At 41.7% G+C, this 18,555-nt stretch overlaps 1 protein-coding gene across 2 annotated transcripts in view; it reads left to right on the forward strand.

The window, feature by feature from the left end:
• Positions 1-18,555, forward strand: part of WWP1 (WW domain containing E3 ubiquitin protein ligase 1) — a 152,118-nt gene that overhangs the window by 117,493 nt on the left and 16,070 nt on the right. The window contains exons 10-17 of one of the 2 annotated variants that reach the window (XM_018555778.1): positions 2,428-2,611; positions 5,494-5,548; positions 6,361-6,445; positions 7,654-7,782; positions 9,953-10,025; positions 10,248-10,319; positions 16,026-16,114; positions 18,279-18,438. In XM_018555778.1, coding sequence (XP_018411280.1) covers positions 2,428-2,611; positions 5,494-5,548; positions 6,361-6,445; positions 7,654-7,782; positions 9,953-10,025; positions 10,248-10,319; positions 16,026-16,114; positions 18,279-18,438 — 847 coding nt within the window. The remainder of the gene's footprint in view (positions 1-2,427; positions 2,612-5,493; positions 5,549-6,360; positions 6,446-7,653; positions 7,783-9,952; positions 10,026-10,247; positions 10,320-16,025; positions 16,115-18,278; positions 18,439-18,555) is intronic. The other variant, XM_018555777.1, reaches the window with a different exon arrangement.

Below are 18,555 nucleotides of genomic sequence, written 5' to 3' on the forward strand. Positions count from 1 at the left end.
TATATATATATATATATATATATATATATATATATGTATGTATGTATGTATGTATGTATGTATATCAGCGAGACATGATGGTATTTGGGGTTAAACAACGAATGGATATCAGCAGGTTCACCCAGCTACATTAGTTAATTCCTGGTTACAAAGTAGGCATGCAGTGTATTGCAGAGGGCTATCTACAATCAGTCTCACACCACCCTCTGCAGGAACCAGATGGCAGTGGCAACATTGCTAATCTGGAAATTATGAAAGCAAGGACTCTAACAATGTATATTATTCCTCAAAATGATACAAATGAAATATGATTGATGACAGTTTTCTTAAACGGACATGTGAGGTGTATTCAGGATCATTGGGTTATGCTGCTGGAGATTGGACACTGGCAAGCAAGAGCTGTAAGGACAGCCCAGTCTTAACTCCTCCCACTCTCATCGGCCCTTACATTGTTGCGGGAAAACTGACCCCTTCTCTCTGCTTTGAGGGAAGCAAGAAACTTCCTATTTTCTCTTTTGCTTGTTTATCAACTAGTGAGATTTTTCAGTTGCTGTCTAGCCACATAGGCTCCTTTTTGCAGCTTTCAGATCAGCTACTCCTTGGCTTTACCCTGTGGAGTGCCAGGAAAAAGAGAGGTTGATCTTTAGCTTTACCCCCCTCTAAAATGACTTGCTCACTTACTCCGAAGGATTGAGATGCAGTGCATTCAGGTGATCCTCATAGCACGGATCTGGCCCAGGGGGATGTGGCACTAGGTGCTATTGGACCGAGTTCAATTCCAAGTGGCCTCTCTGTGGACCCTACCATCCTGCTTTTCTGTCGCTAACTCTAACTGCTTGGCCGTTGAAGCTTAGGTTCTTAGGGATAGGATCTTTCAGAATTGGTTGTCCCTACGCACCTAAAGGCTAGGAAATCAACTGCTCATAAAGTCTACCATTGCAGTTGCATCGTTTGCTTGGTGCAAGGCAAGAAAATTCCATCCCAGGCAGTACTCCGTGTGAGGAATTACGTCTCTTCTCTATCGTGGTTTTGATCAGCGTTTGGCCTCCAGCGCCATCAAGGGTCAATACTATCACTCATGTTGTTACCTGTGTATGTTCTCCATTGACTGTGGGATCTGTGGTTTTTCACGCCTCCCCTAGATTTGCATGAGGGGCAAAGCACATGACTACAAGCACTCCTGCTCTGTGTTGTGCCTTCCCATTTGATTGACAGCTGAATTTAGTAAAACAACTGACTCATAGAGAAGTAGGAGAGAGGAAGGATTAGTGTGGAGATGGAAAGAACATTGCATGATGCCCAGTTCCTGACAAAGAATGAAGGTAGTTCCTACAGAGAACTTCCTGTGGCAGAATGATTATATCACTTCCCTTATATGAAGGCACCGCCTTCATCGCCTCCCACTAATGCTGAGGAAAATTCTAGCACAGACTCTGCAGGATGACATATAAATAAAACCAAATGTAACACAGTTTAAGGCATGCATGCCCTTTAATGTTTAACTTTCAGTTTCAGAGTTGTTGCATTAGGGAAAAAAAAGATACTTTATGATATTCAATAAAACTAATAAACTATTTTGCCTATTTAGTTGGAGTTGTGGCTGGGTTATATCTGTCCAGAGACCTCACAAGGAGGTCACTCCCCTATCTTAGCAGTAATGGATATAGATTTTTCTGTATGTAAGCACTATGTAAGGCCATATGCCTCAGACCTGAGCTTCAACAGCTAAGCAGTTAAAGCTAGCAACAGAAAAGCAGGATGGTAGGTTAGCTAATGCCTCACTTAAAGGAGAACTATGAGGTGAGTGCTTTTCACTCACCTCATAGTTCTAGCCGACCTGTGACCATGAGACTGTCGGCTCTCTGCAGTGACAGGGGAGGGGCTGAATTCCCCCCTCCCCGCTCTGATCCGCCAGCGCTGACTGGCGGAACGGACGGGGGAGGGGCCTGGTACAGCTGGCTCTGCCTCTAGATAGGCAGAGCCAGCTGTCAGTCACGCAGCTGGGCGGATCCTGGCACAATTGTCAGGATCCGTTTCAGCTGCGGCGTCTCAGTATACCACGAGCTACAGCTCGCGGTATACTGAGCCTAGGGTGACGTATGGACGCTAGTTTGTGTCCTCCCGTTACCCTAAGGAGGACTATGGGGAAAAGCCTTAACCCCATAGTTCTCCTTTAATTGAACGATCTAGCTGATTCTTGGGAACGAATAGAACACACAGCTCTGCAGGTGACACCAGTAGCTGAGCTAAAAAAAATAGAATTTTCTGTCACAGATGAGAGGAATCCTGGCCAGCAGGGTCATGGGAAGTTGTAAAGATGCTGAAGGACATCAATACCTGACTCAAGTCCAAGAAAAAATGAGAAATCAATTTGTAGTTCTTTAAGATCTGTCTAATGGGTAACTGCTTTCAATTGCTTTCCTTCAGATGGGAAAGACGGGTTGATGACCGTGCAAGAGTTTACTATGTCGACCATAACACTAGAACCACAACATGGCAGCGGCCTACTATGGAGTCTGTGCGGAACTTTGAACAGTGGCAATCGCAACGCAATCAACTCCAGGGCGCTATGCAGCAGTTCAACCAGCGATACCTCTATTCGGTGTGTGAGGTACCCTGGCTAGTTGTCTGTTTACACTGTAGTTTGATGGAATGCTTGTGGCTTACTATTGGTTACACTTCTATGAAATAATAGCTGCATAAAATGGTTCTTTTACAGGAACAGGTTTGATCAATAAAGCGCTGCAAAGAACAATTATATGCAAAGTGCACTAATTCACTGCAGCCGGAGACCATCTTTCATAGTAGAACTACAGTAAATCGAAAGCCAACTGTTTGTGATTCTTCATCCTGCTCAGCATTATCCCTCTTTGATTGCTGGTCATTTTGTAGCTTGATAGCTGGCAACTAGATCACCATTAAGTTTTGTGTTGCATCATTATGACCACTGTGCAGATACTGCATACAGAATATATTCGATTACCTGACTTGTTGGTTAATATGGTCAGAGATAGATTTTGATGAGCAATTATGTCCTATGTGGCGGTACTCCCCACATTTATAATTCAAGGGTCAGTTTAACAGTTAGCACTAGGACCCGCATTTTAACCAGTTAAAGCTCAGTCAAACTTTCACTTTAAGGCCTCATTCACACTGCCATGCATATACGCGCGTAAGTGCGTATTATACCATATGCAAATAAATGGCTCCATACACATAGCTGCGTATGGAGCCGTATATTTGCGTAACGTATATATGCTCAAAAACAGAATGGAACAGATGCGTCCGGGCAGCGTATTTCTGCGTATACGCATGTTTGCGCGTGTATATGTGCGTATAGTTTATTAAAATTTCCATTAGAAATGATGCATTCTGGGAGTGCAGATAGTGCACGCATATATGCTCGTATATACCCGCATAGACGCGTATATACGCAATATACAATTTTGCTTGCGTTGTGTGTGAATGAGGCCTAAATCACCTTCAAACATTCCAGATGCATCAAAACAGCCACAACGGCATTCTGCAGAGATGGACCCTTGCTCTCTTTGTGGTAGCAGTGCTCTGTCCGAGTTCTCACACCTCCATTGCTGGGTCAGTCCTTTAGCTCTACAATGAGCACATGCTTACTGTTGACTGGCGAGCTCTGGCTCTGACCCAGCAAGGAACATTGTGGAGCTCTCCAGGGATCACTGCTTCCACTGCTGGCAGGGGAACGGCTTTTTCTACTCAGGCTGTGGCTGCTTTCTAAAGAGGAGAAATTGTAAGGCTTTCTACACATCTTATTTTGATGCACCTAAAATGTATTTAACTTATTAAAACTGAAGGTTCAAATTGGTGGCCAAATTATCGGAAACCTATATGTTGTTGACCTCTCTTGAAAATGCTAGTTCTCTGGCTGTTATGCAGATCAAATTGCTTTGGTACTTTCCAAGTCACTAACTGAACACAGGTTACGAGTTCTGACTAGCTGGTACTGATCTGCATGTCTGAGAAAGTCGGGCAACTAGCATTTTCAGAAAGGAGGTCAGCACGGGTATCTCAAGTATGGGTTTCCTTTTAAGCTGTAGCCCTGGTATCTATCCCTTGCTCTATTTCAGTGCTATTCCTTAGTGTATTCCAAATCTATGGCTGTTGTTTTATTTCATATTTCAGGAAATGTCTGTTTCACAAAAATGAAAAAAAATCTGAAAGAAGTTGCCCCTGTGTGTGCCTGTATAATGTAATATATTGGCCATGAATTGCCTGCATTATCAGCAAGTTGGATAAGGTCCATGTGCCTCATCCTGCCAGAGAATTCTGAATGTCTGGTTACTATACGATTGCCTTGCTGTCATTTGTGATTCTGAGGCAGTTATAAGGATGTCACACATTTATTGCTGCAGTTTCCTTTTATTTAATTGCATCACTAGCACACTTGAGTCCATCCAGTTTTATTTGACTTGGCTTTAAAGCTGATCAGGCAAAAAGCCAAAGACAGCTGGAATACGTATATGGCAACTGTTTTCCTTGCAAAGAATTTGTAGTTATGTGCAGTCAGTCCTGTGATCCAGACAACATTGTTATAGTACAGGACATGTTTGTTCACCTGCATGCTAACTGCCCTGCTTGGTCCAGGACCCACCACAGTCTGAGACCAGGTAGACAAGGAATGGCAGTACATTGAAAGGGTTGTGTGCCCGCTATCTCTAAGCATGTTAACAAGCTTCAGTTGGTCATAGAAATCGGTGCATGCAGATCTGATCATTTCACATAGTCTATTAGGCCAACTTCTACTCTAAACAAGAGAACTGAGGAGCACTTGAATAGAGGAGACAGGGGGAGCCATGAAATGAAATGTTCACAGTTCTTTAGAGGCTGTTGTGTGCTGCCTCATACAGTAGGAGTCCAGTCCAGCTACAAAAGGCTGAGAGGCTATCCCCTAATTCCCTTTGGCTATAAAAGTATTGGCACCTTTAGATTGACAGCACTTTGCAAGGCAAGCGAACCCTTAATTTTTTTTTTTAATGAGTTCATAATATATTTGAATGTTCTTATGTCTGCCAAAAGTGCTGCTTTAGGGTCCCATTCACATTTAAGTGCATGAAATATACACAGACGTGTTGTATATGCAATTTGGGGCGTGCCTATTTACGTCTAATGGGCACACCAAACAATACACATGACCCCGAATACACTGCAATGTATACAACAGCAAACATCTGCACTACATTTTAATTTTTTGTATAAAAAAAGGCTTGTGTTTTTTTTTTATTTTGTGCGTGGACATGCATTGAGAACCTATATGTAATAGATGGATACAGACAGCTTGACACCTCAAGCTAAAGGTGCCGCAGGTAGTGCAATGCAGGCGAATAGGTGTGAATTGGCCCTACGTGATTTGTTCCTCTTCTCTTTTTTTTTTTCTTCAAGTTGATTTATATATTCTAAAGCAAATGTTTGAAGACATTCACTAGTAATGCATGTAGTAACTCATAAAATGTTGAATTTTAGGCTTCCATGTTATCGGCGGAAAATGATCCACTAGGACCTTTACCGCCAGGCTGGGGTAAGAGAATATTTTAGTTGTATAAATCATTATTATGGAAGCATGGACCTGTGGAAGACACAGGCTTATCAATATCTATGTGTAAACTGCCGTAAATGATAGCTGCCAATCAGAACTAATCTGTGAAAGCAAACCTGTCCTGAGAGAAGTACAAAGGCTGACATTGATGCAGCCCTTAAAAATGCTAGTTCTTGTTTTACTTCTTCTACTCCTACTTCCTTGACTCCTCTTATACCATTCAGAGCTCTCCTACCACTCTACTTCCTCTGCCTACTCTTTTTAGCTTCCTTGCGGAGGCTCTTGAACAATAACATCTTAGTTTCATATTTTGCCGATGTATATTATCCTGCTATACCATTTATGAATAAGATGTATTCATTTGGTCTCTGCCAAGAAGACCAAAGGTCTTCTTGGCAGAGACTGAAGAATGAAGGAGATGTATATATCCCTCCTCTTTTAGATTGTAAGCCCTCAGGGGCAGGGCCCTCCTTACCATCTTGTCTTGAATTGTATTGTAACTGTAGATTTAAAAAAATGCTAGTTCTTTGGCTGGCAGTTACGCTGATCATCTCTCTTCTAGGTCACTGACCCGGAATAGGTGTTCCTATCAGGAATACTAACTTCAATGGCAATATACTTGTTTCAGAAGCTAATCAGCAGCCTACATATTGTTGTCATGACAGGTGCCATGTAACTGCTCTGATCATTGCAAGGCGATCCAATGCAATTGGTTACTGCACGTTTCACATCATTAGTACTGTTTGCACTGGATTTTTTAATATGCCTAAATGTGTACATGTATTTATTTTCAGAAAGAAGAGTGGACTCCACAGATAGGGTATATTTTGTAAATCACAACACAAAAACAACGCAGTGGGAAGATCCTCGGACACAAGGGTAAGAATGTGCCTGCGTCATTTACTTTATCCATTACTTTGCTTCATTCCACCACGGATTCAGAAAAGCAGTGTCCTCATTTATTTACAGAACATTGACAATTCACATATTTCCATGCACTTCAGTACAATCAAGACATTCTAGAACCATGTTCATCCTATGAATAAATTAGGGAAGTAACAGGTAGGAGTGACTTTCCTGAAGCAAGAAGAATTTGTATAATATTGGTGCAGCATTGCATGTCTTAATGCAGTTTTTTTTTTAATGAAAGATAAAATGGAAACCAATTATGTTCTATGTAACTTCATGAATGTACCCAACAGTTATCGTTTTTACCAGTAATTCTGGCTGATGATGACATTTTGCATAGTGGTGGTCAGACCACATGCACGCAGTGTTTCTGAATATTGTCCCATCACCAGCCCATTATCTGTGGAAAGACTTCATTTTTTCAGCATTTTTTGCAGTAGCAAGATGTAACCCTTCTCCCTGTTTTGTTTGTAACCTTGAACTTGAAATCACCATTTGAATATAGTTGCTTTGGACAGCATCTCTAGTTTTCAGTTCAACTGGTTTTCATACTGGTGACCCCCCCTTTTTGGTTAAATGAGTTTCCAGTATCATCTGGAGGACAGTAAAGATTCAACATATCCAGACTGCAAGACTGGCAAGCCCCGTGATGCCTTATTGTAGGCCATTAGAGCATACATACATGGTACAAACAAGTTGTATTTGTGCAAATAATCGGCCGTTATCTCTGATCAGTCTGTGGCTCCTTCAGGGACAATTCCGACATCTAGTGAACACATTTAATACTGGACCACTGGAAAGGTACGCAAAATACAATCTGATCTAGTCCTCTAATCCTGACAGTTATCTGACCTTAGGCCACGGAATTTTGCAGATCTTACTTTTGTATAAGAATATAGGTTATATTCCCCTTGGGCCAACATGCCTAGGCACCCAGCAAGTGTTCTCTATTGAAAATGTTTTTCTCTTTTATTGATTTCCTATGCCAGTATTAAAATACATTTAACATTTCAGCATAATCGTGTGCAGATGATTTGATTTCCCATAGATTGCTCCTAGTGTCACTCGGTTATACAAATGTCACTGATGTAATATGCTCTGTTTGCGTGTTACTGTAAAGTAAATTGCTGTATTCAGAAAGGCCACCTCACCTGTTAATGGTTGCTCCCTTCCCACAGTTTACAAAATGAGGATCCTTTGCCAGAGGGCTGGGAAATCCGCTACACAAGAGAGGGAGTAAAGTACTTTGTAGATCACAACACAAAGACCACCACTTTCAATGACCCTCGGACTGGCAAGTCTTCAGTGTAAGTAATGGCACGCATGTCCCATTCAGCTCCAGGAATGGAGTAAAGTTATTGGTAAATACTCTAAACACAAAAGTTAGAGGCATACATGTGTGAGTTTTGGCAGCGATGGTTGATCTGATCTTTCCCACAGACATCTGCTTTTTTTTGACCCATTGAAACAGCCAATACATGTTAATTCTGCATGGTCTCTGGTGGTTGTGTGGTCTTGAGCAGCACTTATATGCATATGTGTACTGTGCTGTGACCACAAGTCATAGGCAGAGACTGAAATCCAGTACAACTTCTCTCTGTGATGAAGCAGAGACCATGCAGAGTGACTATACGTGTTGCAGAAGCTTTCTGTAGTAAACATGCTCTTCACAAATTTGTAGTTACTTAGTTGCTAACAAGACAAAGAACCAGCTTTCCCATGCTATGTTTTCCTGTGAAGAATATACATAATATATGTATATCTCTTTTCTGTCTTAGTGACATATTTTATTTATCTTTGGCTCATTCAGTCTGTTGCTTTATTTCACACCAATGTTGTCACTTACCTTGCATCGGAGAAACTATGTAGATATGTAAATATATTTTGTTGCTGAGTATACAGACTGTGCTCGGAAACGGTGAGAGAATTGTGCTGTTGAACAGTTTTTGTCTCATATCAGTGGGATGGTTAATAATGTGGATGCGGTTTGCTTGGCTATCTCTATCTACAGATACAGAATGTTTATTTTGTTATGAGTCTTGCACATTACCTTTTCCGCATTCATATCAGTTGAGGTTGTTTAGGGTAGTACGTGAGTGGGTTTCTCCTTGCAAAATCTCCATTTGTGTTCTGTAAACCAGGCTGCACCGACTTCACTGTGTCAGGTGACAGTTCTGTATAAATAATAATAAAATAAAAAAAAGATAAGTCATCAGTTTAAAAACTAGTAAATAAAAAAAAACTAATACAATTAACCCAACACTATTATAATTTCCCTTTCAAGGAAAACCTTAGTGAGAGAAATATGTAGGTTGCCATGCGGAATAAATAGCCTGTTTGTGGAGCTGAATAGCTGAACTCTGATTACACATGTGACTGTATGAGTTAGAGGATTGACTTATAGCCCTTCCACCACCCTTTAGTCTCTGCTATGTACAGCTCTGTAAATACTGTCAGAGAGGGACAGTCTCTAAGGGAAATGCTGTTGCTGTGCCCAGATTGCTTTGAAAAACCTGTGTCATGGGTGCATCATTTGATAAATGTTCATTTGAAAGTTCATTCTGCAATAATGTAGATGAATTTAGCTCACCATTTTATTGCAAAATGTCTCTAAGATGATTCTAGTTTTGCTTTGGTTTATGGAGCTGGCTCGACTGGCTGCTAGCTTTATCAGGGAGCTGTAGGTTATGTTAGTATGGTGTTTGTAACATACAAAATAACCTCTACTTTTGGGTAATTATTTGCCTTATCTCTTGGTGTAAGCCTTGAAACAACCTAGACTGACACAAGGGAGTTGTGTGTTTTGCAGTGAAAGGTCATCAGTGGTTTGTTGCCACCAAGCAGCTAATGTATAATGTAAAGCTGAAGGGGTTCCCTTGTGTGCCTCTGCTCACAGTCACTGATTGATTCTCTGTCATGTACAGGATGAGTGAATGGACACTAGCATTGATGTATCCTATATATGTATCCTGTATAATCTATATTCTGTACCTATATAGAATCCAGAATGGATTAACAGATAAGGATCCCTATGTGAATGTTATGTTGGGAAATAGTTTTAAATGAGCACACTTTAGATCTTAAGATGAGAGAAGATTTCCTTTCACAAACATTTATGTCACTTGGAGAACTCTACCACCCAAATGCTACAAGGTTATTCTCCACTGGGTTTATTTTGTCTTTCAGGTGTACCAATAGGGAGTTCTTGCCACCGGTGTTCCCCCTTGTACATTATTTGGTGTAAAGGGGTACACTCGGCCGAATTTATTTTATAACTAGGAGAAAGCATCAATGGGAGCGAGACTCTGCTCTGGTTGAATAGTGAAGGAACTGTGTAATTGATTTTGTGAGATAATAGTACCGTAGTTGAGTTTGATTTTGTGGCCTCTGGGCCTATAGCACACTAGACCTGTATGTTTTATTTTTACAAAATGCTAAAACTAACTTTTTTTCCCCCCCCTCCGTTTTCCCTTCTAGAACTAAGGGACCTCAGATTGCCTATGAACGCAGTTTTCGGTGGAAGCTTGCCCACTTTCGTTATTTGTGTCAGGTAATCATTTTTATAGTAGCTTGAGGATTACAAATGTTAAGAAGCTAGATGACAGAATGGCGCTTGTTACTGAAATGTGCTGCTGCGGGAAGGTGCTGGCACCGATAAGGAAGATGTCTGCCTTGTAATCCTCTTTATTAGTCAGGTTATTTCAATGCTCTTCTGTCTACATCCCTCTTACCAGACCCACTCATGCTGACTTGTCTCTGCACTTCTTTGCAGTCTAATGCATTGCCGAGCCATGTCAAGATAACCGTGTCCAGGCAGACGCTATTTGAAGACTCCTTTCAACAGGTAAATCAGCATTTCCTTTATACCTTGGGCATCTACAAGAGAGTCTGTCTCAGTGTATTTAGAACCAGTGGGAAGGAATAGAACCTCACTCAGGAAATAATTGCATCTGTTCCCGATCTCCTATCCTGGTGACAGAAAAAGATTTCATAATCACTAGAGGTGCACCGAAATGGAAATTTCAAAACAGAAACGAAATCGAAATAAAAAAAATTGTCAGGCCGAAACTGATACCGAAAATGTTTTTTATTTTAATTTTTTCACATTTTTTAAATTATTTTATTTTTATAAACATTTTAATTTTTGTATATTAATTTTTATTCATTTTTTATTAAATATTTTTTACTTTACTTTTAGTGGCTTCGGGGAAATATTAGTCTAAACAGACCCCTGATATTCCCCTTTTAAAATAGAAAAAGAGATTGAGGACACAGTCTTTTTCTGTATCCCCAGTTATCAATAAACAGGAATCCTCTATACTGAGTGTTCCTGTTCATTCATAACATGAGGACATTGTATGTTTACTATAACTATGATTGAACAGGAGGTGATGTAGATCACTCCCATTCATTCATAATTGAGGATACAGTAACCATACCATGTCCTCAATTATCTACAAACACTCAGTGATCACTGAGTGTTTGTACTCGGTCTCCTCTCTGACACGCTGTCACAGGAGGCTGAGCGAACGGAGCAGGGAGGAGAGCCCAGCCTCCTGTGATAGCGCGGCCTTTCTCCGCCCACACACCACTCTGCCGGACTGTGATAGGAGGCTGAGCGGTGTCGGAGGAGAGATGCCGGCCACTCACAGCACTCTCCTCTAGCAGCACTCGGCCGGCTATCACAGTTTCTCTCCTCCCCGCTGGGACACAGAGCAGAGCCCGGCGGGGAGGAGAGAAATCAGGGATGCGCCGATGTATCGGCAGGAAAATGGCACTTTCGGCATTATGCCGAAAGTGCCATTTTGGGCCGATATATCGGTGCATCCCTAATAATCACCATAACAAACCACTTAATAATGTAATAACCAGCAATGATATTGTAATAGAACTAAATAAAAATAAACAAGGAGAAAATTGGAGCAGGATATATAATAACAGATTTAAATAGAAAAGGTTTAACATTGATGCTGATCCATCAAGAGACTAGAGAGCCAGTTTAACTTATTGCTAAATTGTCTGGATGCTCAAGCCACTGATAGGTTGGTTAATGGCCGATTCACACCAGATGCTTTGGGGCTGCACTGAAAATGACGGCCAGCGCAGCCCCAACGAAAGACAAGGCAATTTGCCTTGTCACAGACGGGATTGGTTCAGACCACCAAGTTATGATGGGAACGCGGTGGTGTGTGCTGGAAAAAAGTACGACACGCTGCACTTTTTTTCAGAGCAGTGGGATGCGACTCAGTACAACTGCCTCGTCCCCCGTTGTGCCTGAAGAGCTGAATGAAATAAAGTAGTACAAAAAAAGAACACAGTGCGATGCGCTGGTTGTGCGGTTTTCACAGCGTCTGGTGTGAAATGGGCCCTTAGAGACGATTAATGTGGAATTAACTAGGTGTTGTGTTCTGAGCATTAAATAGCAGCAAAGGAGGTTTGTCATTCACAGCCAAGCCAACTTGTAGTCCAGTAAACACAACTTGGAATCTATAATGCTTTGGAGTCCTGGATGAGTATTTTAAAAATATTCTAAATCCTGTTTTTTTACTATCCGTGTCCAGAGATTTCTCCTGTAGACACAATGGGAAGTTAGATGATTTCACTTAAAAGTGAGCAAAATACCCTTTCACTAAAACAAGTGTGCCTCCCCCCACCCCTCCCTAGGAGATCTCCCCTCTGGTTAAGTGAAAACTCAATTTTGTTCCCCCTTTTTTTCAGCCCCAATTCCTTCAGTTCAAATAGGATGAGTGTCCTCAGCATGGTTACAGTAATAATATTATGACTAAGGTTCTAACTCCGGTGTAGGCAACCTCGGCACTCCAGCTGTTGTAGAACTACAAGTCCCATGAGGCATTTCAAGACTGCTACAGGCATGACTCCCAGAGGCATCATGGGATTTGTAGTTTTACCACAGCTGTAGTGCCGAGGTTGCCTACCCCTCTTCTAACTCCTTGCCACTCTATCCAAAACTAAAAAAAATAAGTTTAGGCTTTAAATACACTTTTAATCTGAGCTATGGACACAAAACCTTTTATTAAATTACATTTCTCAATAGCCAAAAAGGATATAAATCCACTTTGTGTGCATCAGATGCCTTCGCAAACCCATTTATTACCATAAAAACATTGTAACGATTTCATCACTGTGCAAATGGCAGAGCTGTGGGAGGGGACCGGCAGGCCCATCCACTACAGGAAGGGGCGGATACAAGTCCAGTCACCCTGCACAAGGAGAGAGAGCAGCAGTGACTGGTCTTTATTACAGGAAGTGTCTGCATAAGGGTAAAGTTCCATGCACAAGTACAAAGAGCACACCAAGATTCGAATAGAAATATACAGCTCTCTTGTATTTAGACAATATTTGCTTTATCTATAAACTAAGCCAATATCAGTTTCTTTCTGCAGTCGGCCATTATTCATCTTTACCCCAGTAAAAAACAGCTGTTCTTCAGCCTGCACAGTGCAGATTAGTGCAATGCTAGATAAAAGAGCAAGGTAAAGAAGTTTAAATGACAGTGTGTCTCTGACATAGTCCACAGGCTGTACGTGAGGCTATGATTATCAGATAAGAATTCAAGTAAAGCGCAGGCATTCTACATGTCTGACCTTCTTGGAGGCTACTTGTCTATATAACCACAAGGTTATGTATAATAGGTAATGAGTTTTATAGCATGACGTGAGCAGATAAATGGCAAACTAATAACATGGCGGCATCTGATAATTCTGTGCCTGCTGTTCTGTACTATGTGTGTAATTACTACTGGAAGGAAAGCAGGCACATTGTGCCCAGGGACTGCCGACGTGGGACTTGTTTCTGTCATTAAGCACCAGTAATCGTTTACAGTCAGTGTGAATAAATGAATGGCCTTGGCACTGATCAAACACCGATCACTTCTACCTGGTTTATGAATGATTGTCCCCATGCTGACTGGATTAGCACTGACCGCTGGTGTGTGACATGGAGGTCATCACCATGTAAAGGGAGCCAAAGTACAGCGCAGCAAGGACTCTGCTTCTGCATTTCTTTTTGCACTCATGTGTTGGGGGTTAGTAGCTTTCTAGGAACTATTCCACATTGCGAGGATTCGCTAATATTTTTTTCTAAAGCGCTGGGGTAAAAATTAACACCATAGAGAAAATATTAAGCTTTAACACTAAACTCCACCCCACCCAGATCTATGAGGATATGAAAATGGTTTAATATAAAAAAAAGTTTAATCCAAATATCTAACTTGTGATTCATTCTGTCTTTGTATAACACCTGTCTGTGGGAGGATAGGGCGTAGTTTATTTTTGAGGTGTATGGTGTACGGTGTACAGGCAGTCTTCGGGTTACGAAAAAGATAGGCACTGTAGGTTTGTTCTTAAAGGAGAACTATGGGGTCAGTGTTTTTCCCCATAGTTCTCCTTAGGGTAACGGGAGGACACAAACTAGCGTCCTCCCGTTACCCTAAGCTCAGTATACCGCGAGCTACAGCTCGCGGTATACTGAGACGCCGCACCTGGAGCAGATCCCGACTTAGATGACGGGATCCGCCCAGCTGCGTGAGTGACAGCTGGCTCTGCCTATCTAGAGGCAAAGCCAGCTGTACCCGCCCCTCCCCCGTCCGTTTCGCCAGTCAGCGCTCGCAGATCGGAGCGGGGAGAGGGGAATCCAGCCCCTCCCCCTGTCACGGCAGAGAGCCGTGACAGGACCGAGAGGTGAGGGAACCCGGTATGTGTTCGCTCACCTCCCGATCTACTGAGCCGACCTGTGACAGTCTCATTGTCACAGGTCGGCTAGAACTATGAGGTGAGTGGAAATCATAGTTCTCCTAAGTTGAATTTGTATGCAAGTTGGAACAGATACATTTTTTAAGTGTAACTCCAGCCAAAATTTTGTGTGGCAGCGTGAAGGTGGCCATACACCTTACAACCATGGTACAAGGGTTTTGTCCTGACATCGCACCCTCGTTCAATTTTCGATCAAACAGCCCATCATGCACAGGCCAATGTAGTTTGGATTATCATTCGTCAGCACTACTAACTGGCCGATTTTCGTCGATCAATAGACCAAATTTTAATTTGCGCTTGTGTCATTCTCATTGTGCAAATTTTGTTGTTGGAAAACACCACTAATCAGTCGATTTTCGTCCAACTCTACAAACATTTTCTAGCCTGCTTGAAAGATGAAAATTGCCCAGTTGTACAGTAATTGTGTTTGTGCACTTCCCATCAACTGGCTGATTTTCGGACAAGAATGCGATCGCAGATAAAAATCTCCAGATAATTGTAAGGTGTATGGGCACCTTGAGACTTTATCTCTTTGCATGAGCTTCCTGTAATTGGGACTGGTCACTGCTGGTCTCTCCTTGATGACTCAGATGACTGTGTTTCTGATTGTATAGTACTTCTGGCTGTGTGACATTTCTTCTTTCTTCTTCTATGGCTCTGGTTTTAACTTCAACCACGCATTGGTGCCTTGACTGTGGCAGATGACGGCTGTACTGAGAGGCTCCTTGTAATTTCCTTTTGTATAAGCTCCTTAAATCTTCTCTAAATCCAAAAAGCAAATTTTACCATGTTGGCAGCTTAGCAGTCCTTCGATGTAGTGGTGTGTGTGTTTTCTTTTTTTCTTTTTTCAACGTTGTTCTTTTCTTTTTACCTGGTAAGACTGCAACTGACCTACATACTTCCTGTGTCTTCTACCCTCATTTCTGCACTGTATCATGGAAGGTGCCATGGTTGTCACACAAGCTGGACTTCATTGTTAGTTAATGGGCATTAACAAGCACACTGCTTTTTTGGCAAGATCAACAAGTATTTTCTGTATTTGCTAAAAAAAAAGAAAAGAATGCAGCCACCACATCTTAGGACTGCGGCAATAGATTACATTTGTTTCTTTTTAGGCTTTTATATGTGAGCAGTGATGCAGAGATGTGCTGTTTCCTGGAACTAGCACCTCTCACAGGAGGCAGGCAGTAGTGCCTTGGTTGTGGCAGATAACAGACTCACTTGAGAGGCTTTTCATTGCTTTGTATTAAGGTGACTTTAAAGGCAATATTTTTTTACTCCCCAATGCTGCTGTAAGCACTTACTTTATTTGATGCCTCTTGCTGCGATCATCATCTTCATTCCACTCGTTTCCCACAGTCTCTGATCCATCATCACAGACTCCTCGTGTCTTATGGAGTCTGTCCGTGGTGCGCGCACCCGGCTGTGTCTATTCAGTTTAATTTTCTCCCCTCCACTCTACTGGGTGCCCGCACAGTTCCTCCTTCACAGCTGTTCGGGTGCTGGGAGTTCTTCAGCCGGGAGTGAGCGTGGCTGGAACAGGTAAGTAATTAGGTATTTGCCTACTTTGTTTTGTCAATCGTGGGGAAAATATGTACTGCTTGTTGCTAGTAATACATATGTGCCAAAAAATAAGAGACTTTAATTCTACTTTAAGCATCTCAATAAACAAAGTAATTGCTTACGAGCAAGTACTTCACTGTGGTGTGACAGTGTGAGCATACAATGGTAAGGCTTAGTCCACTTAATGTGTTTTTTTTCTCTTTTCCACTGTATAGATTATGGCATTGAAGCCTTATGATTTAAGAAGACGATTGTATGTAATGTTCCGAGGAGAAGAAGGCTTGGATTATGGAGGATTGGCCAGGTAATCATTTTTCTTGTGTCTTCTGCTTGATGAGAACTTTCTTACTTGGGGATTCAGTTAAATTGTTGGAGGATTGCAATTGGAGGAGGGGGGTGTCAGATGTGCTCTGAGGTCCTCCTCCCTTTAGCACTAGATAATCAGAATTCTATGTGGCAGGTACATAATCTACATTCAGGACAACAATGGCCAGAAAGCATACATAATATCATTTTTCATACACTTCTGTATTTCTCGATGAAGAATTAATGAAAATAAAACCTCAGTGCAGACTACAGAAGAACCTATTTGCTCACTTTGTCATAATAATGTTTTTGTACACAGTCTACCAAAGCACATAAGAAAGTAATGATATACTATTGTTGTGATTATTATGTACTGTCATGGCCACATATTTTGGGCTTTCATTTTAAATCTTTTAAATGCATTCCATATATTTAAAAACAGTCACAGCTGCTGAGTTTGAAAGCCTGTCCCCTGCCAGCATGCTGTGGGGAAGAATTCTAGCTCTCCGTGTGGAAGCAGTGGTCTCTCTGCAAAAGTCTGATACCACTCTCTGCTAAAGCGGGCCGTACACCTATAGCGTATATGCAGATTTTCTATGGTCAGATGGTAAAAGTGCTCCAATTCCTTCATCTACGCTAAACTGCGTGGGTGGAGGAATCTCCTGCTGGGTCAAGCTTCAGTATCTTGCTTGTCGGCTCCACTGGCTCTCAAAATCCTTGAACAATCTGATTAGACGCAGGCATTATTCAGGTATTTTGAGAGCCAGCGGGTCCGACTAGCAAGATAGTGAGGCTTGGCCCAGTGGGAGATTCCTCCACCCACGCAGTTTAGCATAGATGGAGGAATCTGTTGCACTTTTTCCATCTAACCATAGAAAATCTGCAGATAATAATAATAGGGGGTGGGGGGAGAAGGGGGGTTGATGTGCCAGACCTTTGCAGATAGACCACTGCTTCCACACAAAGCAAAAGTCCCTTTTTTCAGCATGTTGGCAGGGGACGGGTATTTCTTCTCAGGCTGTAGCTGCTTTCTAAAGAAAACAAACCGTAAGACTTTTTGTTTTCATTCACCTGGGATGTATTTTGCTGATTTGATAGTGACTGATTTGTAAAAAAAATCCAAGCACTTTATTTTTAAGTGACATTATTTTATTGTGTTTCTATGATGTGTTGAACTAGTTTTGTATACAGTGCAAGCAGAAACCTTTTTGTCATTGTGAGGCATTAAGGGCTATTGCATGCTAAACCAGGACAGTACACTTTCATCTTAACAGAGCAACCTAACCCAAGACACAGACACGGATAAGCAGCCACTATATAGCTTGTTTTTTTGTTTTATTTCGAGTATTGTGGAAGTGTTGAAACTGCTGTCAGGGTTTTCATTCTGTCTGTCTCTGTGTGTAGGAGATTCATTCTATTTCTCCTGGGGACCATTGTCAGTGACACAGAATCCCCTTTTGCTATTGTCCCCTGAAGAGAAGATATGGGGAATCCTTTAGGTATGCCTGTCCTGGTGACAACTGCGAAAGAAAGGATTTCCCTCCAATTTGGAGAAATTGCCTCCGATGTGCTGCTGTGTCTCAAGTACAGAAAGTACTTTGCTTAGACACAGACCACAAAAAAAACCCTTGTCAATGGGTTTTCTATTACCTTAATCTGTCCAAGGATTGAAAAAGTTTGGGCCTTTAGATATACTTTAACGGATTGACTGAACTTCCACTTTATGCATGCTGATCATAAAAAGGTAACTGTGATGGTCATGTGACGTTCATACAAGCTGTAATTATAGGAGACAAATTCCAACATAAAAAGTAATGTTGTTGATCTTCAAACTGAAAAAGTTGTGATGGTGAATGTAACTGCTCAACTCTCTGTGATCCTGGCCAATCAGCTGCTAGTCTCATCACACCATAGACTCAAGATGATCCTTGTGTCTCTGGGTAACTGCACAAACCCAAGGATGGACTTTTTCTGGAGAATTGGTCACCATCCTGGAATAATTTTTTTTTTATTTCCCCTGATGTCATGTTGGGTCTGGGGTTTGTCTACCTACTCTCCCCTTCCCTCTTCTGTAAGCAGAAACATATACTCTGTGTGATACCAGTGCACATTTAGATCTTCAGTGTTTCTATAACTGAGATTCTTTTTGTTCTTCCTTCCAGAGAATGGTTCTTCCTGCTCTCCCATGAAGTGCTTAATCCAATGTACTGTTTGTTTGAATATGCCGGCAAAAGCAATTATTGTCTACAGATCAACCCAGCTTCTACCATTAACCCTGATCACCTGTCATACTTCTGCTTCATTGGGCGCTTCATTGCCATGGTGAGTTCTCACTTTCCAGATGTGTCCCTGTCATGCCAAGGTGTGCAGGAAAAGAAATGTCTCTAATTGATCAGTTAGATTACAGTGTATCATATTCGCTCAACTAAAAAGATGAAA

Source organism: Nanorana parkeri, unplaced genomic scaffold, assembly GCF_000935625.1.
Source record: "Nanorana parkeri isolate BGI_ZX_2015 unplaced genomic scaffold, ASM93562v1 scaffold213, whole genome shotgun sequence".
In the NCBI taxonomy this organism is placed as follows: Eukaryota; Metazoa; Chordata; class Amphibia; order Anura; family Dicroglossidae; genus Nanorana; species Nanorana parkeri.